This window comes from Tympanuchus pallidicinctus, unplaced genomic scaffold (assembly GCF_026119805.1).
Source record: "Tympanuchus pallidicinctus isolate F22 unplaced genomic scaffold, pur_lepc_1.0 scaffold35, whole genome shotgun sequence".
Taxonomy (NCBI): domain Eukaryota; kingdom Metazoa; phylum Chordata; class Aves; order Galliformes; family Phasianidae; genus Tympanuchus; species Tympanuchus pallidicinctus.
The window spans coordinates 1,474,307-1,497,208 of record NW_026294753.1 but is presented as its reverse complement, the minus strand read 5'-3'; the positions used below and the strand labels follow the sequence as shown (position 1 = coordinate 1,497,208).

Below are 22,902 nucleotides of genomic sequence, written 5' to 3'. Positions count from 1 at the left end.
CACTGTGGATGCTGACACGTGAAAGTCACGGCCCAAACTGTCCAAGGAAGTTCTGACACTGCCTGGCTTTGCTCACACACCAGAGGCGAAGCTGCTGCAGTACAAGGCCATCAAAACGAGACCCTGCAGGCCAGCTGTTGTGTTGTGTTTTATTTTCCAGAAGAGAAGCACGCTCTGGTTCCTCAGGAACACGTGGCAGCTCACAGCTCTCACACTAAGGGTGGGTAACTCACAGGGAGGCCTTCATCTCATTTGTGCAGCTGCCTCAGAAGTTGCAGCAGAAGGAAGACGAACTCCCTGAAGTGGGTCAGACTGGTACAGAAAGGCTTTGTAACCATCTCTGATGCATCAAGCTTTTCTAGAAGTGCTCAAATCAACATCATAGAGCTTTTACTACAAAGCACTGATTATTTCTTGGTTTTCAAATAAGTCCCCAGTTCCAAAAGCATTCACGACTGCCAATTCCTGTGCACTGTGAAGCTGTCCTCTCTTCACTCGTGCTCTCAGTCGTTACAGTGTTTGCAGGGGACCAAAGATCCCTAAGAGCAAAGAGAGCAATAAAAGGCAAACACTGACGATGGCAGAAGCAGAGCTGCTGGCTTTAAGGCACTCCTCGTATCTGGTAAAATCAATTTCCCTGATGGCACAGACGTGGTCGACTCGGCAGGTCTCCCCACACAGGGTAAGGTCGTATTTGACAGAGTTGAACTCATAATATTGCTGCAGATACTTTGCATCCTTGGATATCTTTTCCAACACGGCCTGCATGGATTTTGTGGAGCCATCAGGCACCTGAAAGGCGCTCGTCAGCCTGTATTCCTCCTCCCATGCTGGGGCCACCAGATTGGCGTGAGTTAAGTTCAGGTAGTAAGTCACCACATCCTGCAGGGTGAGAGAGATGGAACCGAAGTCAAACCAAGAAAGTTTCCATTCCCTGGAGTGGAATGTTGGTTTAGAATATGGGATCTGCACCAAACACTGCACCTCCCTGCCCAGGAAGGAGTGCAGCATTCCTTCTAGCAAGACGTAAAGCCGTGGATAAATGATTTAGGTGAGAGCCTCCACAAAGCAGCAGCATCTAATTAAATCATTCAGCAATTAAAGGGAACCCAAATAAATTTCTAGAGAGTTCAGATTTTTTAGACAGGGTTCAACAAGTTCATCAGTCCCCAAAAGGAAATCCTGCGATCCACTCTGCCTGCATGTTGAGGTGTCAAAGTGTCAAACCAAGCTGCCCTGTGCTGGGACTCATCCCAGCAGAGGCCTGCGCCTGCTGCATTTGGTCACCCTGCCTTCTTCACTCACTGATGCTCTTTCTGCATCCCCGTGCTAACCACGAGACTGTTACAGGTCGCTCCCTGTAAATCCTCTTGGGTCCCATAGTTCTGCCTGTGGAGGAATAAAATATTCCTCTAGAACTGCAGTGCAAAGGAGGGGGGGATCCTCTACCTGCACCTGAAGGGTGTCTGCATCGTAATCGATCACTCGGATCCCAGGGTTGTTGGCTCCATTGTTCACTCCAGGTAATGTTGTTTTCCAGGGGGTCACTCCGGGGGCCAGGAACATGACGTTGATTGGGGAACCTTAACAGAAAGGCAAAGCAACCATGAATGGCAGACTTCAGCTTCAGCTTCATCTCATAAACACATCACTGCCAGCAGCCAGCTCTAATTCCCACAGTACACACGTAACGATCATCCCTGACCAGCACAAAGGATTGAAGGTTGGACTGCTGCAGTGAAAAACAGGTTTACTAAAGCTGCAGAAGATTCCTGTGGTGAGTGTGTGTGCAAGAGAGCCATGCTTGAAGGACACCCAGAGCACCACACATAACCCCAGTGCAAAGATTTGTAATCACTCCCTTTTGCCTCAGCTCGTGTCCAAAGCTCACCAGCACAGAGCAGCACCAGCAGCATGGCTGAAAAAGATGAAATGTGAGGGGAAATTGGAGGGAGGCTTTCTCAACAGCATCCAGCCAGCAGACACTGAAAATTCTCATTGACAGTGATGTGATGGTGGTTGGCAGAGATACCAGGAAAACACGAAGGCAGCCAGAACTGCTACCTGAATCGCTGTAAAACATGCGAAAGCTGTCTGTGTGATGGTGTCCAAAGAACTGGGCAGCAATCACTCTGTGGTGCTTCTGCACAATTTTCAAGTATCGCTCATTGAAATCCCTGCGGAACCACGGCTTGCCTCGTTTCTTCTCAAAGAAGCCCGGAGGGATGTGACCCACAATATAGACCTGCAAGAATGAGGAGCTGCACTGAATGCGCTGCCCAGACTTCCTGTAAAGCACCGGCTGGCAGCGACAGCACAGAGGGGAGCTGAGGAGCAAGAAGAGCTTCCAAACTTATTGAGTTTTTTAAAATCTTATTTTAATACCATTTCTTCTGCTTTAGAGGCGTTGGTCAGTGTTTCCTCCAGCCACTGGAATTGCCCTCCGGGATCTTCCTCACCAGCAGTCTGGTTGTTCTGGTCATAGTACAGATTGGTATTGAGAACAATCATTCGCCCCCTGCTATCTGAGCTGGGCAGCTTCTCACTGTAGAAAGCTCCTGCAAAAGGCAAGCAGCAGGGAAAGAGCTGGAGGTGTGGTGCAGCTGAGTGCTGGAACCCAGGATCCCTGTGTTCCCAGCTCTCTCCATGGCAATCACCATAGCAGAGTCACTGCACAGGGTGACAGCAGTGCTCTGAACAGACTTGGTTGGGGAACTGGTGTGACCCTCCACTGTGTGTCTCCTGTCCTTCTTAGGTATCCTAGGGTGAAGGGAATGCTGACAGGCACAGCGTGCAGGACCAGGAGCTGGGCAGTTGGAGAGAGTCACAGTGCTGGGCTACAACTGCAGCCTTCCAGCCTTCTTAAAAGATTGGTTTTTTGTTGTTTTTTTTTTCCCCACTGAAGCTTATCACCCTGCATTCTCTGCAGGGACACTTACCTGTAACTTGAACAAAGCAGGAGAGACCAAAGCATAAGGAAATTTCTTTTCTCACACGCAGAAAAATACAGTAAATTAGCATTAATTGCACCTTTCCTCTATAAGTACTGCTGCTCTGAGCATAAAAGCATGGAAAACTATTTGTGGTACTCTCTTAACCACCCCCAGCTCTCCAGAGTGCTGCTAACATGCACCAGCAGTGCCATACCTGCTCTGAACAGAGGAATGGAAGTTTCATTCAACCAGGAACGCCACAGTTCTGCTGTTTGGTTGTAGATCCTGTTCTCCTTCCCTGGAAGCTGATTCTTGGGGTGGAAGTCATGATTACCCATTGCTGCATAGACTTTAGTATCTAAGGACAGAGGAAAGGCAGAAGGGAGAAGTCTGTTCTTGTTTCAGGGTTCCTCATCATCAGAGCTCTCCAATGACTCAGAAAGAACAGCGTGACTCAACAGCTTGGTGAAGGTGTTTCACCCACATGCAGCCACACTGAGTGCAGGTACAACACTGCAGAGATGCCATGGGACTCCTCAGGGCAAGACACCCCAGAGACACAGCGTTAAGACCAGTCAATGAGCTCTCACTGCCTATAACGCTCCTTCCCTCACTGCTGTGATTGATAAAATAGGAAGAATTTTTGCAGGCTTTTCTGCCTAAATGAGTAATCAGAGAAATGTTTATTTTTCTCTCTTCTGAGTGCATTAACCAGAAATAATAACAGTGTGTCAGACTCCCCAATTCAGACACACCTCACACCATACAGCAGCTAAGAAGAGGACAAATAAGTCATATTGTCCACAGCCTTTCTGGGCTTTTCCCCTTCCCCATTCTATCATTGTTCCATACAGATAAAATCTTCCATGAAAATCTGTACTTCTCTCCCCTTCTCATTCCCTCAAGTCCTACCTGGAAATACCTGTTTTATCAGAGAGGTCAGGTTTTCAATGATGTGCAGAACCTTTTCTTCTCCGAGCTGCTCATCTGGAACATGAGGAGTATCATCCCTGAAGCAGAAACAGCACAGCTGTTACATGTGGCCAGCAGGGCACGTGCTCAAAGCAAGGCACAGAACACGTGCCTGAGCCCCCTGTTTTCTTTTTCCCTCATAGAAGATAAAGTCAAAGGCTTTAGGGGTAGGAACTGGCACTGTGCTCTCTGGCTCAGGTACTGCAGGAGCGTCAGGAAACGGCTCCAAGTGAAAAGCTGCTCCATTTTATTCTACTTTGACAAAACTGTACAGTTTTGAGAACAGAGAACAAGAAGCAGGCTTGTCAGATTTCAGCACGTTTAATACATGCTACAGCTGAGTGGGCATCATGCAAGAGAGAACATATTGCAACCTCAGGTTAAAAGTGGATAACAGCAGAGAAGCAGAAGTCATTTGCATCCAAGAGAACAGCAGGATAACTATTCCCCGGAAAAGGAACCAAATGAATGCCTCCAGCAAAGCAGTGATCACTGAGATCTACCCCAAAATCTGGTGTATGGACACTTCTATGTTTTCAGCATCCAGGGTCAGTGACAGCACCACCCCCTCGGGCAGCCTGTGCCAGTGCATCACCCCTCTTCCAGACAAGCTTTTCCAAAGACCTGTGCTCCAGACCCCTCACAGCTCCGTTCCCTTCTTTGCACACTGGAGGGCCTCAACGTCTTTACTGCAGCAAGGGGACGAGCGCTGAGCACAGCCCTGAGGTGCAGCCCCAGCAGTGGCAGCACAGAGGGATGATCACCTCCTGCTGGCTGCATTGCTGCTGACACGGCCAGGATGCCACTGGGCTCCTTGGCCACCTGGGCACCCTGCTGGCTCACGTCCAGCCAAGTGTCACCAACAGCCCCAGGTCCTTCTCTTCCACGTTTCAGCAACACTGGGTTACCCCCACTGGTGCAGATGCTTATGAGCACAGCACGCATCTCCTGCTCGCCGCTGGCAGAAACACGCTGAAAAATAACGCTTTACAGCTGAGAATTTGCTCATTTAATGCAGCGCTGTCGCGCTCTTCATAGCTGCAGACGATTCCACGACAATAAATAGGAGGCATTACTCTTGGAGCGACTTAGCATTAGGAGAAACGAACGAAAAAGAGAGAGAGAAGACGAGAGTCGCCAGGTCCTCACCCGGTCCAGAGCACGAAGTCGGGCTGCGGCAGCAGGCGGCGCATGGCGAACACAGCGGAGCTCAGCAAACCCCACGGCGCATCGCACAGGTAGCTGCCCCACAGCCCCGCGCCCGGCGAAGCCTCGGAGCCGCCCGACGGACAGCGCTCCCCGGCCGCCATCGCCGCCTCGTAGCCGGGGTCCCAGTGCAGGTCCGTGAGGTGCCAGAAGCGCCCCGCCAGGCCCGGCGGGCACAGCAGCAGAAGCAGCGCGATCGCCCGCATCCCGGCCTCCCGCGTCTCAGCGCCTTCACCTGCCCGCCCCGCCCCATCGCGTCAGCGCGGCCGGGCAGCGCCAGCACCCAGCGTGGCGGCGCCGGCATCCCCGCCGCCGGAAGCTGTCGGAAGAAGGAGGGCCGTAATCGGCTCTCAGCGCCGGAAGCTGTCCGGAAAAAAAAGAGGATGGTGATTGGCTCCCGCTGCAGGAAGACGTCGGAAGAAAGAGGGCGGTGATTGGCTCTCGCCGCAGGAAGCAGTCGGAAGAAGGAGGGTTGTGATTGGCTCCCGTTGCCGGGGCGCGGGACGCCGTGCTAGAGGAACGAGTCCTGCCGCAGCTGGGTTCTGCCGCCATGTGGGGCGGGCACGGTGCGGGCCGGAGCGGCACGGGGAGGTGGGCGAGTTGGGCGTGCCGGGCGCGTCTCCCCCCCTCACGGCTCATCCTTTCCTTTCCCAGGTAACTTCGACGGTGGCTACGGCCCCGCGGGCGGCTACACGCAGTCCCCGGGAGGTTTCAGCTCTCCAACAGGCGCGCAGGCGGAGAAAAAACAGGTAGGGCCAGAAGGGGCCGGGGGAGCGGGCGGCTGCGGCGTTGGGCTGAGCCGAACCGGGCTGTGCTGAGCCGAGCCGAGGCTGTCGCTGACCGCGGCGCTTCTCCTTCACCCCGCCTCCCTGCAGCGCAGCCGCTCGCAGAGTATCGTGCCCTGCACCGTGTCACAGCTGCTGGCGGCCGAGCAGGTGGATGAGGCGTTCCGCATCCACGATGTGGAGATCTCACAGGTGAGCACCCGCTGCCATCCCTACTGGGGCGGCTCTGAGGGGCTGCGGGTGCTTCTCCCCGCCCCTTGACGGCCCTTCCTGCTGCAGGTCACCGTGGTTGGCATCGTAAGGCACGCAGAGAAGGCGCCCACCAACATCCTGTACAAGGTGGACGACATGACAGCAGCGCCCATGGATGTGCGGCAGTGGGTTGACACCGACGTAAGCAATCAAACCATTCTGAGGTGCTGCTATGGGGGAGAGGCTCTGCGAGATGTAAAACAGTCAGTCTGAGAGCTGGGCAGTGCTGTGCCTATGAGAGCCAGGCTGGATGCTGCAGTAGCAAAGATCAGTGGTTCTGTGCTTTTGTGATCTTCTACTCTGTAGTTCATACATCAAATAACATAAATAATTTCTTACAGTTTAGCTGCCTAATCTCAGTTGTTACTCAGAGGTGTGCACTCTGTTCTTTTGTGTGAGAAATGTAAAACCAGAGAGTGGAAGAGGTTTGTGTGTTGTCTTGTTGCCTGGTGCCTGGCTCCTGTGGTGCTGCTGGTCTCCACTGTGCTCCCTGTTGACAGAGCCGCTGCTTAAACACAGCCTGTGTTGCTGGTAAATGTGTCTGGAGGTGAACAGCTGCATTCAGCTGAACTACTCTAGGAGTAATTAAAGAGATTCTCAGTTGGCTTATCTACAGGTTTGCCATAAGATTCTGTGAATGCTTGAACCCCCCCAGCTGTGTTCACTGTTTGAATGCTTGACGTGGTGTGGTTTGTTTTTAAAATGCTTTGGGTTCTTTCCTCTCCTTCTGTGAGAATCCCTCATCAGTGAACAGAGCAGCAGCAGAACATACAACTGGCATTGACTGCTGTCAATTTGACTATCAATACAGTGCATTCAAATAAACATCTTTCATCTGTCGTTACATTTACCTAGCTGCTCTTACTGATTGTCTGAACGTGTGTCGTTTGTGTTTGCTTGAGATTAGAGTCCTTAAATTGGTCATTGTGGTAATTGAGAAGTGGAGGGATGAATCAGCAAAACCTCACTTTCTCCTTTCTTTCTCTGTAAGGAGGCAGGTAGTGAGAATATCGTGGTACCCCCAGGAACTTATGTAAAAGTCGCTGGTCATCTTCGCTCCTTTCAGGTAAGATCATTTGTGACTCCTCAAGAAGTGAGGCTGGAGCAGTGGCACGAAGGGTTGGTGATCTGGCAAAGTGCTGTAAGAAAACCCATAGTGTATTGTATGGTAAGAGCTGCCTCGTAGCAGTCATCCATCATGCTGCATGTGGTAAAGCAAAGTGCAGTTACCAGCTGGATAGAAACAAGTTGCCCAGACACTGTCCTGCACGATTCCACAGAAAAGCTTTTGAGTTCAAAAACTTTGCTAATTAAAGGCAGACAAACTCCCCACCTGCTACTGCTCCTGTTCCAGCTGGAGCATTTAAGTTGTATGTCAAGCATATTGGCGTTGCTACCCTGTTAACTATATTTTTTTCTTTTCTCTGGAAGAATAAGAAAAGTTTGGTGGCATTTAAGATCATGCCTTTGGAAAACATGAACGAGTTCACCACGCACATACTTGAGACTGTCAATGCACATATGATCCTCAGAAAAAACCTGCTGGTATGTAGCTGGGGGTGTGGTTCCATCACAGCTGTTGCTGGTGTTACTGGTCATCTCCCAAGGAGATCTCTGGGTTCAGTGGGAAATTGTATTTAAGTTGTGGGTCTGCAAAGCCTGGAGTTTGAAGGGCTGCGGTGGGGGTGTGCTGTGAGTCTTGAATTCCTTCAAGAGACATTGTGTTGTAGCCAGTTCTACTTGATTTCTCTTGGAAATCTGTCTTTAATTACTGTACCGGAGTAATTAGGCAGAGTCTTTCATGCCTTGGGTTTGCAGCAGCCTGTGCAGCCGCAGTTCTTTTACCCTTGCAATTGCAGTCAGCATCAAGAGCACCTCAGTCATTTACCTCTGCTGGAATGAGCGACGTGGGGAGCTACGGTGGAGGCAGCCTGCCTGTGAATGGACTCACAGCACATCAGAGTCAGGTGGGTGCCAGCATCCTCAAGCCAGGAGCACGGGTGTCCCAGTGGATGCTGCTGCAGTGTGAGTTGAGACAAAGAAATAAAAGCTTGGTTATTCTCAGAAGGCTGGTAATTCTTTTTTTTGGCCTCGCTGTTCAGTGTTGATAGAGCCTCGCTGTTGCTGATGCTGGTTGATATTCTTCCAGGTGCTGAACCTGATTAAAAACTGCCATTCTCCAGAAGGTATGAGTCTTCAAGAGCTGAAACTTCAGCTCCACAATGTCAGCATACCAACAATCAAGTAAGTGTGTAGAAATGAAGGATTTGCTTCCAGTCTACGCAGTCCTTTCTGGAATCTGCTGAAAGTAGACAAAGAGGAAAGAAGTGGGCAAGGCCAGATGCTGGCTTTTTTTTTTTTTTTAACAGTGTTTTGTGATTCAATGTGTCCCCACAGGATGCAATGGTCAACCTGAGTTCTTGAATTCTTTAGTGAAACAGCTTAGAATGAGTTTGTTGAAATGATAAAGCCTTGGAAACACTTTTATGTTTGTGTTGACAATGGAGCAGCACTTTAAAATGCTGATGGGATGCATCTCTGGGTGCATCTTTTGGCAGATGCCAGAAAGGAACAGTGGGGACATCAGGCTGTGGGTGGGAAATGGTTGAGAGAAGGGCATCAATGTGAAGTAGGTACTAATTGGTACTAATTGCCTTTTTTTCTTCAAAGGCAAGCAGTTGAATTCCTTAGCAGTGAGGGACACATCTACTCTACTGTGGATGATGATCACTATAAGTCCACGGATGCTGATTGAGGTTCTTTCCACCTGGATTTGCTTCTGTCCAAGTGCTTGTTGATGTCTCAAGTCAACCTGCTGGGCTTTGCAACCTGGAAGTGATCTTTGCTTTCTAACCAGCTATTCTGTGAGTCCCTGCACCTTGGAATTTAAGGACAAGCAGAACATTTGGAAGGGTTCTGGTGTCTGGGCTTGGTTAATATGCCACGACCACAGGATGGAAGTGTAAGCAGATATGGGAGAACCAAGCTTCTCAAAGCTTCTAATCCTGCAGTTTGTTTTTGCCTGTTAGAACAACTATGTTACGAAGAGCCCCTTTCACATCTTGTGTGCAGATTCTTTTGTTGTTTCTTCCTAATGCTTTCATTCCATTTCATTCACAAGAGGGGTAGCCAAGAGAAACGTTCTACTAATGTACAGTAATCATGACTAGATTTGTAATTAGTTTGTGCACTTAAATCTATATTTGTACTATGAAGTAGTCTTGTTACTATGGCTTTTGAAATTATTTTCAATAAAATTTAAACTAGGATCCTGAGCTTCTGTGGCTCTGCAGGTTTTTGTTCTTCCCTAAAGAGGAAAAGCATTTGTCACTGGAACTCAGACATGTGGGTACAAACACAGCCCCTGCTTTCCCAGGATTTGGTTGTCTGTGCTTATTATTTTCTGAAGCTTTTGAAGGGAATTGCTTTATGAACAAACATCTGGGTGTGAAAACATGAAAGAAGCTGCAAGTTGTAGCAGTGACCCATCTGGAGCCAGGATCATTGCTGCTAACAGGACAAAGGCGAAGTTAGGAAAGAGCATTATGGACATTGGTGGTGCAGCAGTGAGGAGGTAAAGAGTTCACATCTCTTTCTGTGTGTGGCACTGCTTTGCTCAGGTAGGAGCTCCTGCACCATATCTGTTCTCTTAATTTCCTGTAGCAGAAAATGCAGAACTGAAAGCTGCCTCCTGGGCGCCGTCCTGCATCGGTTGGTAGGAGTGGAGTGCAGCTCATAAATGTTCAGAACCACTTAATGACCCTGTGAGGAACACAGCAGTTCTCCCATAGTGAGAGTGCTTCCTGTGGGAAGCATGTTTAGCACTGCTAACAGGCAGGATTGCTCAAGCTGACTGCTGAAGGCATTTGCTGCCCGTCAGATGGGAGCTTTGTTTGCTGCTCTTTGAGAGCTGCTTTCTATTTTCTCCCTAGCACAGGATCTGCCAGAGAAGCTGGTGCTCCCTGCTCATCAGCTGTGTGAGTCTGGCTTTCTGCAGGAGCTGCAAACTGTGGGTTTCAGTGCAGATTTTTATCTTATCTGAGAGAGGTAAAGTAAGCTAGCTTTGGAAAAGTAGCTCTTTCCACAAAGCACCTTGTGAGACTGGCTTCCCTACCAAGTGCCTCCGTTTCTGTTAATAATGCTCTAATAAGCTCTGTGTATCCTGCTGGATTTTAGGCAGTGGCACAGCTGTAGCCCTTGGTACTTGTGGAGCTAAATTGTGGCATGGATGTGTAACAGGTCAGCTTCTATGCTGTGGGGTCTAGCAGACATAGAAGCCAACAGTAGTGCAGTTTTTCTTGTGGAAGGGGTGTAGATTGGGAAACAAATCCCTGATGATTTTTGGAGGTGCAGATGCATGGAATTGCTTGCAGTATAGAGAGGAGCTGTAGGACTCCAGAAATGTGATCTGACAAGAGAGGTATCATAGAATGAATCACAATGTCTTCAACTTGGGAAGGAGTTCAATTCTTTCAATTCTACCCTTTGCTGTTTAAAGCATTCAAGAGCATCTGACCATGCTGTGAAAGCACTGACAGTGAGTGTAAATCCCAGAGTAGAAACAGAGCAAGAAAGAAAGCAGGAAACCAGCCCATGTCCTAGTAAGGGCTTGAGATCATCTCTGCAGCCTTGTAAATCTGCCCTAGATTCCCAGATGAGGAACAACGCAACAAATCTGAACCCAAAGCTACACAAAGGGAGAGGAAAAAAGCTCAAACAGCAGTTTGCTAATAAATGAAGTTTAAAGTTTATTTTCCAGCTCTGATTTGTACCTGCTTCTAGTTTAAAGCAGCTGGGACTGGAAATTTCCCTGTATTGGTGCTCCTGGTGACTGGTGGTGCCTTCTCTGATAGGGATGGGATGTGTAGGGAAAGCCTTCAGTGGCCTCTGGTGGATTCCAACAAAGTGACCACAAGAAAGGAATTTGTCTTAGAACTTCTCAGTCTGAAACGCTGATGAGCACAGCACAGCCGTGGGCTCCAGCCACGCTATTCTACAAGCGTGTGAGTGATGTTAATGCAGAAGGAGCTGGGTGAGATAAATGTCCCCAAGCCTTGGCTGGCATCTCAGTGCCATGTTGGTGGTTGCTCAGCTCCCAGGATGGTTGCCCCACTGTATGCTGCTCTGGTGCAATTGGAGAGTCCCATAGGCAACATCTGAGGATGTGATCCACAGCATAACAGCCCCCCATAGCAGAGCAGGGAGGATTTATTCTGCACCTCTGGCTGTTCCTCAGGTGTGTGAGCTGCTTGCATTTGAGCAAAGTGGGCACATATTGAGGCAAATAGAGGCTGTGCTGTGGATCTGAGGATCCCTGAGGTTGTTTCAGCCTTTGTTTAATAGCATTAATTTAACATAAGGTTTAAGAATAGTTGGAGCCTGGACAGCTTCAGAAACCAGAGGATTAAAAAGGAAGAATAGCCTGCACTTTGCGAATCGTCTTCTGGATGCTGCCTTCAATGATTTCATAATCGTGTTCATCACTGCTTCTCTTCACATCTGGAGGAGAACAGCACGGACAGTGCGTGTAATTGGAGCTGGACTATGGCAGAAATCCTACAAGTGGGTGCCCCAGGCTGCTCCCCCCTCCTCCCTGGCTTGGTGATGTGCCCACAGGGGTGCTCACACCAGGACACAGCAATGGTCCCAGTGAGCTGCGGCCAAAGGCCTGGCAGGAAGAGGGATTCTTGCAGTGGGGTGGCAGCTGCTCTGCCCCAGCAGACACCAGTTTCCATTGCCATGGGTGCCTGCAGTCTGTGGGGCAGGAATGTTTCCCATCTGATGACAGATCAAGGTGAACTGTTTGTCTGCCACGTTCATCTCCTCGCGGGAGGAGGCCAGGCCTTGTTTCCCCTCACGCTGTGGTCCATGTCTGGGACAAGGCAATGGAGAAATCACCCTGGGGGTAACCTGGTGCCCGGTTGCAAGTCCCCCAGCAGTTCATCCCTGCCCCACATCCAACTGGGAACAGCTGCGGGTACATCAGTGCCCCCGGTGGAAAACATCCCCCACCCCCCACTGAGGTTTGCATCCCCTCACCTGTGTCTCCAGGAGCATCGTGGAGCTGTGGGGCCGCCGGCCTGTAGGGGCACGGGCTGTACTTGTTGGGGGTGCTCTGCTGGTCAAGGAGGCTTTTTGCCTTCAGGGGCGACAAAGGAGCCGGGTGGGCCTGGGGGCTGGCGGGGTGCTGAGGGGCCGGGGGGCAGCTTCCTCTGGGGTGTGCCTGGTTCTTCTGGCCCTGGGCACAGCCCATGTGTGGCTTTGCCTTCCCACCGGCCGCCTTTGGCTTGGGGGGCCGTGGGGGCGGTGGGGCCGAACCGCCCGGCAGCTGTGCCAGCAGTTGGTAGTAGAAGGCCTCGCTCAGCTCCTCCACGTGGGAGCGGTGTGCAGATGGGGTCTGGGTGCTGACGGGCTCCCCGGTGAGGATGAGGGAGAGGTCCAACCACTGGGGCGGGATCTCAAAGCCCTCATCCGGCTCCTCGCAGAAGCTGCCGAGCAGAAAGGGCTGGGAGATGCGGGCCTCCAAGCGCAGGGAGGAGAAGGAACCCAACACGTCCCGCTCCAGCGCCGGATCCGTGGCCACCACCCGCACATCGCACGGCAGCGTCAGCCGTTCCAGCAGCTCGGCCAGCCCGTACTTCTTGCTGTCGCACACCTCCTCCACGAAGCTGCCCCCCAGGTCCAGCGGCAGCAGGAGCTCCTCGCCCTCCTCATCCTCTCCGTCCTCCTCCTCGCTGCGGCGCCGGCACAAGAGCCTGGTGCTGCCGGCGTTCTGCAGCAGCTGCTGGGCCTCCAGCCGGTCGCCCACGCTGAGCGGAGGCACGTCGTCCCCGCGGCCCTCGCAGTCCTGCGTCACCACCACGTGCAGCCGCTGGCCTGGCTGCAGGCCGGCCGCCAGCTCCTGCACCCCGGCAAATTGCCGAGGCCGCCGGCGGAACCGGCCCTGGTAGGCACTGGAGAGGAGGAAGCGGCGGGTGCTGCTGCGGGCCGAGGCCAACACCCTCCAGGAGTGGGAGCAGCCGTGGATCTGCAGCCGCTGCCCCTTCTGCAGGCGGGAGGCCCAGGAGCTCTCAAAGATGGCGGCGCTTTGGGGCCCCTCCAGGATCTTGGCTTGGGCTGGCAGCACCTCCTCCATCCCCAGCAGCTCGCTGAGCAGCAGCGGCCGGGCGAAGTGCACGTCTTGAGACTCCTCCGTCACGTCTTCCACGTCCACCTCCAGCGTGGAGGGGATTTTCACCTGGTCCCTGTGCACTGCAGGAGCAGAGCCGCCCTGGTTTTGTGCTCGCTCCACGCCATAGAGAAGCCCTCCCCACAACCGCCCCCCCTGCAGCCTCACACGCTGCCTGTATCCCAGCACCAAACCTGACACCTCCACCCTCAGCACCCTTCCCAACTCTGCAACTGGACTCACAGTGCATGGTGGCCTGCACCTCGTACACAGGGCTCAGCAGCAAGGCATGTGGGCTGATGCTGGGGCACAGCAGGGGTTGTGTCTGCCCACCGCTCTGCCCCACAGCCTGGTGCAGGGTCAGGCCCTTCTGCCTGCTGCCTGGCCGGGAGGGTCCCTGTGGTGTAGGACATGGCGACGGAGATGAAGAGAGCTGGAAAAGACCTGCGGGATGGCAAAGCTGAGCCCCCTGTGGCCATAAAGGTCTCCTGGGGAGGAGGGTCCCATGGGGAGAAGTGGAGCTTGGGGGTAGTGGGCCAGATCAGAACAGCCCTGCTCACCCTTAAACGTCGGTGGCAGCTCTGTCTTCTGCCCCGTCTGCACGTTCTCACAGATAACTTTCTGCAGTGTGACGGCCGTGACTTTCAGCAGATCCCCGGTTGACAGGCAGCACTCGTTGCCAGAGATCTCATATACGGACCCTACGGGGTGAGGAGGGACCCGTCACAAACTTGGCAGCAACTGGATCTGCAGCCCGTGTGGCCCCTGCACCTCCTGTTTGTGAGCTGGGGGTGGAGGTGTGCCAGCTCCGCTGCTCCGCTGCCTCCCAGCAGAGCACGGGGATGCAGAGCTCTCACCCAGCAGCATGGGAACCCCAGGAGTGGTGCAGGAACCTGCCAGCACCAAAACTACCTCCAGCTGTAAGCTGGTCAGAAATGGGGTTATTTCTGCCCAGCTGACTTATTCTGGGCCCAGATGCTTTGGTTACCAGTGGGTAGAGATTGTTATTGGTCACACAAGACCTCACAATCTGTTGCTGCTGCGGAGATCTGGATGAGTGGAGCTGGGACAGGGCACCTTGAGGGCTGAATATGGTGGAGCTCAGCACAGCTGTGTGGGGTGGGCAGCCAGCATCACTTGGGCTGCACCCACGAGTGTTGACATGGTGAGAAGGCTCTCAGTTGTCTGAGAGAGGTGCTGGGCAAATCAGGAAGATTGGAAAAGCAAAGCTCCTGAAGAGGGAAGTCTTTGGGGAAGTTAAACATCCATCCCAACTGAGCAGCGTTATCCCACCACAACTGCTTTCTCTTTACAAGTCAGTGTGACATCAAGAAATGCTACAAATTCCACAAGTCCAGCTGGTAAATGCCACATTGCTGATAGCACAGCAGGCAAGAACCCAGAGTGCATTTCCAGCATTTTTGAGAGGCCCAGAAATCTAGCCAAAGCATTTGGTTATTTCTGACTCCATTTCACCCACAACATTGCTATCAGCTGAAGCAGCACCAGGACTTCACCTTTACCTAAGATGTCTCTGTGGCCACGGCCCAGGAGGAAGCAGAGAGCTCAGATCAGACTGTGAGGATGCTCTCTTGCTCCACTCCTTGCGCTGGGGCCAGGACCAATGCCATCCCACCTCTCTCCAGCCACCGAGCCACCAACCCTGCCAGAGCCACCACCCACAGGGGATTCACTGCCTGGGTGAGAGTTCAGATGGCCTCTGTCGCCCCACCGCCTTCCTGGCAGCACTGGGGCACTCAGCTGAATGGGTGCTGGCTGTAAAGGAGAAAGGTTTGCCTTAGGCACAAGCAGCTGGCAGCAGCACAAATATGTGTGCATCCCCCTGCACCTGCTGACAGGGAATCAGGCATCTTCAAGGCAGGAGGGGAGAGCCGAGGCTGCGGTGATATTGAGAGTGGATGTGGGGAGGTGGCAGAGCCTGGGAGGATGTGGGCACTCGGTACTCACCTTGGAAGTAGACACCAGAGCATATCCTGAGGATGCGGGGAAGGGTGGCGGGGTCCAGGGAGCAGATGTATTCCTGGAAGGAGAGGGGCTCCATGCCCGCACTGCTGGGTGCTGTGGGTCACTCTGTAGGGAGTGAATAATGTAGGAAACAGCTCTGCGCTCTGCTTTGACTTCTGCGTGCTTTTCACTTCTGCTTCTCACAGGAGTAGTTCCCTCTCTGGCCACAACCCCTCTCCTCCCGCAGCTCTCTGCTCTGTGCTGACATCCTCCTTACACCCACACTCTGGCATCCACCACAACCCGATGCTTCCCAGCCCTGCTCTGCCAGTGCTGGCAGTGGCTGAAGGCACGAGCCCCCAGCTTTGCTACGGTGTTTCCCTGGATGTGCTGATGCTCCAGCTTGTCCTGCCCAGGCTGTCCCCACTTCATGTGTCCCATACACAGCTCAGGCAGGCAGACAGTGCTGTGGGGCAGAGGTTGGGTCCGTACAGAGCACCTCTGAGCCAAAAAAAAAAGGCTGTGCCCAGACTGCCCTCAACCCACACAGGCACCTTTAGCCTGCTCACCTCCAGGCGTTCAGATCCCATTTGCCCCCAACACAAATGTCCCCTGCACTGTGCAAGGGATCCACTACACTGATGGTGCACCACACCACGTGTGGGTGCAGCAGCCTCAGCCATGGGCAAGGCCACACCAGAGCCACACGCCTCCACGATGGGCAGCAACATCCGGCTCATTCTCCCCTTGAGACAGACCCCATCCTTCACCAAAGCCTTTGAGTATTGGTCCCCAGGGCCACTGGCCCCACACACCGACCCCAGTATGCAGCTGAGATGGAAACAGCATTTTGGAGATCTGCAGCTCCAGATCTCCAGACCTGATCCAGATCTGCAGCTTTTTGTTACAGCTTTCCTCCAACTTGGCTGATGAATAAAACTGAAACTGCAAGCTAGGAACAGCAGGAAGATGGGCCTGAGTGTGGAAATAAAGCTTGAAGAGAAGTTTTTTGAAGAGATGATGGACAAAATCATGCCTCTCTCTGCTCCGATTCCAGCTACAGAAATCAGCTGCACTTGTGTTTTCTATTGGAACAGGAAGAAGCGATCCGATGGAAAGAGCGTGCTGCAGCACTGTGAGTCCTGTACATGGGCAACTTCAGTATGCCTTAAGTGTCACAGCAGTAGGGACATGCTGAGATCTTCCACTTGGAGCTGGGCTGCCCTTGGCACCAGAGCAGGTCGGCTGTGTCAAGACCAGGACAGCCTATGAAGGTGAAGACCTCCTGTCCTTCTGCATTCCTTCTCCCATACAAAATGCTTCCCTAATGCTCAGCCTTGCATATCCCAAGCTACAAATGTGGCCATTGGCCCATTCCAAAAATGCTCCTGTTGTGTTGCAAGCCCAGCCTCCCAGCCGCATCAGTCGCCCTTTGTTGGACCTTCTCTATATATTCCTCTTGAAGTCAGGGTTCAACACTGCATTCAGTGCAGCCAGGCAGCAGGAGCAGCCTCTCTTGATCAGCCAGCAGTGACCTGGTGTTAGAACAGCACTCAGTATGCTCTGTTCACAGAATCGTGCAATCACAGAATGGATTCAGTTGGAGGGGACCTCAAAGCCCACCCAGCCCTAACCCTGCTGTGGGCTGGGGCCCTGCACCAGGTTGGGATGCCCAGGCCTCTATCATTGGGCTTGGGCACCTCCAGGAATGGGGTGCTGCAGGCAGTGCCTCACAGCCCCTGGGTAAAGAAAGGCAGGTGGGACATCAGGAGCTTGCAAGTGAATCAGAGGCCAAAATGCCTCCAGGTAACAGGCGCAAAGCATCTGCAGAGCTTTGGTGAGAGCAGGTCATCACAGGATCGTATGGTTCTGTGTCAGACTTAGATAGAGTCAGAGATGGTTAGAGCCACTGAAGATGTTGATCATCCTCTGCAGACCTGTACTGTGCTGCCAGTCTGGGGAAAAATGGAAGGGAGGCTGGAAACAGAATTAGGTTAAAAGTCAGAAGGGAGAAAAATATGTTTAAATATATAAGGTCATACAGGAAAATATACAGTGGCCTAAAGGGAACAGTGATAATTAGAAAAGCCAGCAAAACCAATGCCATAGAGCTGCTTCAAAGCTCAGGAGCAGTGAACACGGTTGGAGAAGATACTGAAGGCTGTTCTTGCTCTTTGCTGAGGCTGCCATTCACACGTGAAAAACAATGAAGCAGAGTCAGCATAGAGGAAACCCAGCACTTGCATAGCTCTGCTCATGGGCACTTGTTGGGATGCTGTTGTAGGCTGCTGGTCCAGCTGCCCCTGATCCTCACGGCATTTGAGCAACACATGGCAACACGCTCCAGAGGGATGCTGGTGAGTGCGCCTGTCCCAGGATGTTTGGGACCCAGTGTCCCCATCTCTTTGGAAAGTTTAAGAAAATAGAAATGGTCATGGAGGTGTCCAGCCCTGGACGTGGAGACTGTAAGCACGGTGGAGGAAGTGGTTCCATGCTCAGCTCAAAACCACACCAGATCTTGCCTGAAAGAAGCCTCTGTGAGCCGGCCTGCAGGCTGCTGAGCTGCAGTGAGGAGCCAGGCCTGACTGCAATGGCAAATTGGAGTCAAGGAGGAAGGAGCTGGGCCAGGAGCATCTCTTGAGCTCTGTGTGGGGAGCGAGGAGAGGGCAAGACACATCCAGGCCAGCTGACGATAGGCCGTGGGGTAAGCGGCTCTGCTTTGGGGCAGCGACATCTGCTACGCTCTCCTGGCAGCTCAGCCTTCAGCCTGATTTCATCCAATGGGGCTCAGGAGAGGGGAAGAGGTTGGCACATGCAGTGGGCCCAGGAGGGCTGGGATGCCTGTAGGAAGCCACAGAGCAGCTGCAGGAGGAAAAAAACAGCTGTCAGGGCTTCATCAGTCCCAAAGCCCTGGGCTGAATAAACGAGTGGAATGAATGACCCAGTGTTTTCACTTCCTCCTGCCAGCACTGCCTGTAGGACAAGGCCAACGGCCCTGGGAACCACTGGTTCCATGCACACCGAAACTGCCTCATTCCCATCTGTGCTCAGCCCTCACTTCCCTATGAAGGACGTGACACCACCAAGGCTCTGAGGCACACAGCCCTCACTGGGTGTCCCCTCTGATCTCAGCACAGAGGGGTCCTGCCCAGCAGCACCTTGCTGTGCAGACAGGAGGGCAGCTATGGAGCCACAGGACATGGAGGTGGGAGCTCCTCACCAGCAGATCCCACTGTGCCAGTATGGGGAACAGCACAGTGTGGGCAACCAGGGCTCACGTTTTAGTTTTTATCCCCCTGAAGCTCCAAAGGTGCAAATGAGCAGTGGGCAAAGCAGAGGACTTGCATCAGAGGAAGTTGCCACAATCCTCCGGGCTCAGATTGCTGACAGGAAGGTGAATGCAATTGCTCTTTTCCTCCAGAGGAAAAAAGCACCTTTTGTTATCATCACTGACATATGGAGGAAAAAAGATGCTGGAAATGGTTTATATAAATTCAAAGGCTGAACTGGGTTTGTGTTTGTCTCGACTTGGATTTTGGTCAGCAAGAAGCAGCTGACACCAGCGCCAACAACACCAACACCAACAACCATGAGTTGTCTTCTGCATGTGGAGCAGCCAAAAGAAAATGGTCAAAAGAGAAAGGTGTGGAGCCTATCATCAGATAGAAGGGCCCAGTGATATCAGCCAAGGAATTGCTGTTGGCTAACAATGCCAGCAGTCAGAGCGCTTCCATCAGTCCCACACAGCTGCAAAAGACAGGGTGGACAGGAGCCCTTTTATAAGAAATGGTGAAGGAAGTTCCATCTGAACACGGTGTTGCTGTGCCTATGAGGAGCACTGCAGCAGGCTGCCCAGACAGGTCCCAAAGCTGTATGGATGCTGCCCTGGGCTACGTGCTCTATCAGAACCTTGCTTCATTTCCAACAGTCCCTTCTGACTCCAACCATTCCGTAAAGTTGTTTTTGTTTTTTGGGTTGCTTTTTCGTGGGATTGGCTTTCCCCCAACCCCAACCAACCATAAACACCACATAACCTAAGAGGAAGCGGTGAGCAGACGGCGTTTCTCATAAATCATGTGGAACTTCTGAGCCCCTACGCTGGGACTGAGCACAGCAAGCGAAAGGAAACACACACTTGTATGTGGCAAGGTCCTGACAGGGCTGTGGGGTCAGCAGAGGTGCCCTCTGCTTGCTACAAGCACCGCAGTGAAGTTGAAATGAATGGGACCCTGGATTCATTATATATAATTAAAAAAAATAATAATGAAAATAGAAGAAACTGGGGCAGAAGGGGTTTTGGAGGTTTAAACTAATCTGAGAAACTGAACTGGAGAGATCCCAAGGCTTTTCTCCTAAATAATATTTTGGGAGGTCAACATCTTCATCATGTTGCTTTGTACGTTAAGGGTCAGTGGGTCCGAAGACAATTCAGTTTGGATTCAGGAAGTTGCAGCACCTCACCAGTATCTCCACTTGCCTACCAATACCAGAATGGAGCAAAGAGCCAATTCTGGGTGGAATTTTAACCCCCAGCAGAACCACTGCATTCAAGTCCAGGCCAATAGTGAAATACTTCTGTATTGATCATATGGCTAACATAGCTCATGGAAGCAGGGAGTAGAAAACCAGTGGACAACAGTGGAATAAATGCGATTTTGAAGGAAATTGGAGGCTGGTCATTGACAGAATGGCTTGCTCACCTTTTGCAGGTTGTCCAACACTATTCTAACAGTGGTTAACAGTTAAGATTATTGGGATGTATGGAAGCTGCACTAATGCAGACGTGCTTTACCTGATGCTACCTAAAGGTTATGGAAGTCTCAGATAAGGGATTTGAAACTTCCAAAGGGGAAAAGTGAAGTCTCAAAATGACTTTCTGGTTCAGATATTCGCTCAAGGTTGAAGTTCTGCTTTAAATTCCAGATATCCCACTTCTCTGTAATAAACATACTGGGTGTTCCTCTTCCTGACTTCCATAAAGAACTGACAACCTTGAGAAAGTGGCACAAATCCAAGACAGAAAGCAACCAGAAGAGAGCAAGTGCCTTCCCCAAGCTGAGTCCATTTACCTCATGACACTTATTTGTGAGTGAACTCACTGTCCTGAACTCACAGGATTCTCTCCTGCTGAGGAGGAGTGAAGGAGGAGCTTGGTGGGCACCAACCAGTTGGCCAAGGTCTATCAGCTGCAGTGCTGCATGTAAAGGAGAGCAATATCCACAGCACAGCTCAACTGAAGCATTCATGGGCAGGAGGGTTGGAACCTGATGATCCTTGAGGTTCCTTCCAACCCAAGCCATCCTATGAGTCTGTGATTCAAGCTTGCTGTCTCCTGGCAGAGAAAAAGCTGCTCAAGACATATTCCTCTGTGTCATTTCCACTTCCACTGTACTCGCTGGTAGATGTCATGTGTAGCATCTCATAGAAGCATTCCCAGCCAGTCACTGCAGTGTCAAGAGATTTTTTTGGTGCTAGCAGAGATAAACAGGCTTGATAAGAGCCACCAGAACTTTGGCTCCATCTTCCCTGGTTAGGATGGGCTGTTTGTATGCAAAGTCTTGCATTTATCTTGAAAAAAATTCAGAGCATTCAATAAGTGGCTTCTCTGCTGCTTGCCCTGTGGTACTCAGCATCACATGGAAGTGACAGGGCGACAAAGAGGATCCTCAGGCCATCACCAGGGCATAGCAAGACCAGGTCAGAATAGAACAGTGAGCATAGGCACGAGTGCCCAGCAGCTCTGGCCCACAACAAAGCCAAGTGCAAAGTCTTGCAGCTGGGTACTCCAAGCCAGGGGACAAAAGGACTGAGCACAGCCCCACCAAAAGAACTTAGGGGTGCTGCTCAGCTAGGCATGAGCCAGCCATGTGCCCTCGCAGCACAGAAAGGCAACCACACCTCGGGCTGCATTTAAAATAAGGCCAGCAGGGCAAGGAAGGTGATCCTGCCCAGATGCTTTCCTGTGCAACCTGCTCTAGGGAACCTGTTTTTGGGGAAGGGGTTGGTCTGGGAACCTCCAGAGGTCCCTTCCAGGCCCTATGATTCTGTGAGTCTGTGAACTTCTCTCTGCCATCCCTCAGATGGACTGGTACCTCACTGAGCCCTTGGCAAACCTCTCAGCTGTGCCACATCCTAAACAACACTTTGAGATCTTCGTTGAACCAAAAGGCCATATCCATGCTCACAGTCAGGCCCTGCAGGCTCAGGACACCCTCCACCCCTGCACGTAGGGCTGCCAGCTGCTTTCTGTGTCCCTGCAGTAATTCACAGAGACAAAATGTCATTCTGTTGTGTCCTTTCTGCTCAGGTGACAGTTGGTGGATAGAGCTCTTTGGAAAACAGTCCTGGTTTTCTCATCTGCAGAGCACCATTCAAGCCACATCAGGTACTACCAGTTATTTTCAGCCAACCTGGGCTTGTGGATCTCATTTTCTTCCTTTGCCCATCTCAGCCATTACGTTGGCTTCCAACAGCATTTGCAGGCATTTAGGTACCAGCACTCTCCATTGTGCCAGGGCTCCTGCCCTCAGGATTTCTTCTCCTTTTATCTTCATGTGGCTTGGCTGGAAGAAAGCAAAGTGAAGCAGACACAGAGGCAGTGGCAGTCACAGGGGCACATGATGTCTGTGCTGTAAGAAGACAGGAGCAAGGCTTGAACTGTTCAGCTTTAGGCAATGGGAGGAAGTCACACCTTGTCATAAACACCTCCAGGAAGCACAGCTGTCCACCTGCTCCTCTGGTGTCCACTCTAACTGGGGAAACATAAAAATTGCCTGAAGAATTACCTTTCAGGGTAGACACACAACTGATTTTAGGCACAACAGATTTTAGGCACTCCTTGAGTCATCATGACCTGCTTGTCGTTCAAAGTCCTAAGCTTTGACTACCGATGTTGTAGCTGATGTTACAACAAGCAAGAGGCCAGAGCTCCTCAGACAAGAAGCAGGAATCAACAAGCAGGGTCCCAGCCAGACCAGCCCAGGTGAAAGGTGAAGTCAGCTGCTAGGATCCAAGCAACAGTGGGCTCAGCACGAAGCACCCTCACAGCTGATAACGCTTCTGACCTGTTAACAAGCAAGCAGTATCAGAATAACTTGCAAAATCTGAACTGAACCAGCAGCACTACTGAAGCAGCCATGGGGATTACTGTTTCAAAAGGCCATTTCCAGGCTTTCCCTCATCTTTGCTGAACAGTGGAATTGCTATCAAAGTAACTCAATACTCTGCTGTGCCTGGGAACAAGGTTCTGCAAGCTTTTGGAATCATAAAAGCAAAAATCAAAAGGATGAACTGCTGGTTGTGCCTCCCTTCGGAAAGGACTCGCCCTGCCATGACACAGCCATCTCTTACCCACCAGAAGGAATGCTGCTGTTTTCAACTCTCACTCCTCTTAGACATATCTGGAAGTAGATGAGGAACCTCAGGCAGGAACTGACACAGCAGAGTCCAGAAATTAATTGGGAAAGCCTCTGTATGTGGCTGTGACCAGAATTAACACATACCATTAACACATACCATGTTAACTCAGTTCTACTGGCCAGTTCCTCAAAAGTCAGCACAAAGACTAGCAGCTCTCCATCTGGGTGTCTTTGCAAGATGGCAATAACTCGGACCATGGCAG

General features: G+C 51.7%; 3 protein-coding genes across 4 annotated transcripts; 1 reads left to right on the top strand and 2 right to left on the bottom strand.

Moving 5' to 3' along the window:
* Window positions 1–135: 135 nt before the first annotated feature.
* On the bottom strand, window positions 136–5,433 carry SMPDL3B (sphingomyelin phosphodiesterase acid like 3B). The gene is made up of 7 exons (XM_052699209.1): window positions 5,055–5,433; window positions 3,846–3,943; window positions 3,148–3,291; window positions 2,386–2,558; window positions 2,065–2,245; window positions 1,450–1,583; window positions 136–882 (listed from the first exon to the last, which is right to left on the bottom strand). The coding sequence occupies exons 1-7, from the start codon at window positions 5,315–5,317 to the stop codon at window positions 511–513; spliced, it is 1,365 nt and encodes a 454-aa protein (XP_052555169.1). The 5' UTR covers window positions 5,318–5,433; the 3' UTR covers window positions 136–510.
* A 109-nt stretch (window positions 5,434–5,542) lies between these two features.
* On the top strand, window positions 5,543–9,423 carry RPA2 (replication protein A2). Its single transcript, XM_052699243.1, has 9 exons — window positions 5,543–5,677; window positions 5,766–5,860; window positions 5,987–6,088; window positions 6,176–6,289; window positions 7,140–7,214; window positions 7,580–7,693; window positions 8,008–8,115; window positions 8,298–8,392; window positions 8,819–9,423. Exons 1-9 carry the CDS (start codon window positions 5,662–5,664, stop codon window positions 8,901–8,903), a joined length of 804 nt encoding a protein of 267 aa, XP_052555203.1. The 5' UTR covers window positions 5,543–5,661; the 3' UTR covers window positions 8,904–9,423.
* Window positions 9,424–10,871: 1,448 nt separating this feature from the next.
* Window positions 10,872–21,759, bottom strand: THEMIS2 (thymocyte selection associated family member 2). Of its 2 annotated transcripts, none has more exons than XM_052699205.1 (5): window positions 15,285–21,759; window positions 13,877–14,017; window positions 13,560–13,760; window positions 12,188–13,399; window positions 10,872–11,647 (listed from the first exon to the last, which is right to left on the bottom strand). In XM_052699205.1, exons 1-5 carry the CDS (start codon window positions 15,376–15,378, stop codon window positions 11,553–11,555), a joined length of 1,743 nt encoding a protein of 580 aa, XP_052555165.1. In that variant the 5' UTR covers window positions 15,379–21,759; the 3' UTR covers window positions 10,872–11,552. The 2 variants fall into 2 exon arrangements, with proteins under 2 accessions (XP_052555165.1, XP_052555166.1); XM_052699206.1 differs by having other exon boundaries at window positions 11,534–12,020.
* Window positions 21,760–22,902: the final 1,143 nt, after the last annotated feature.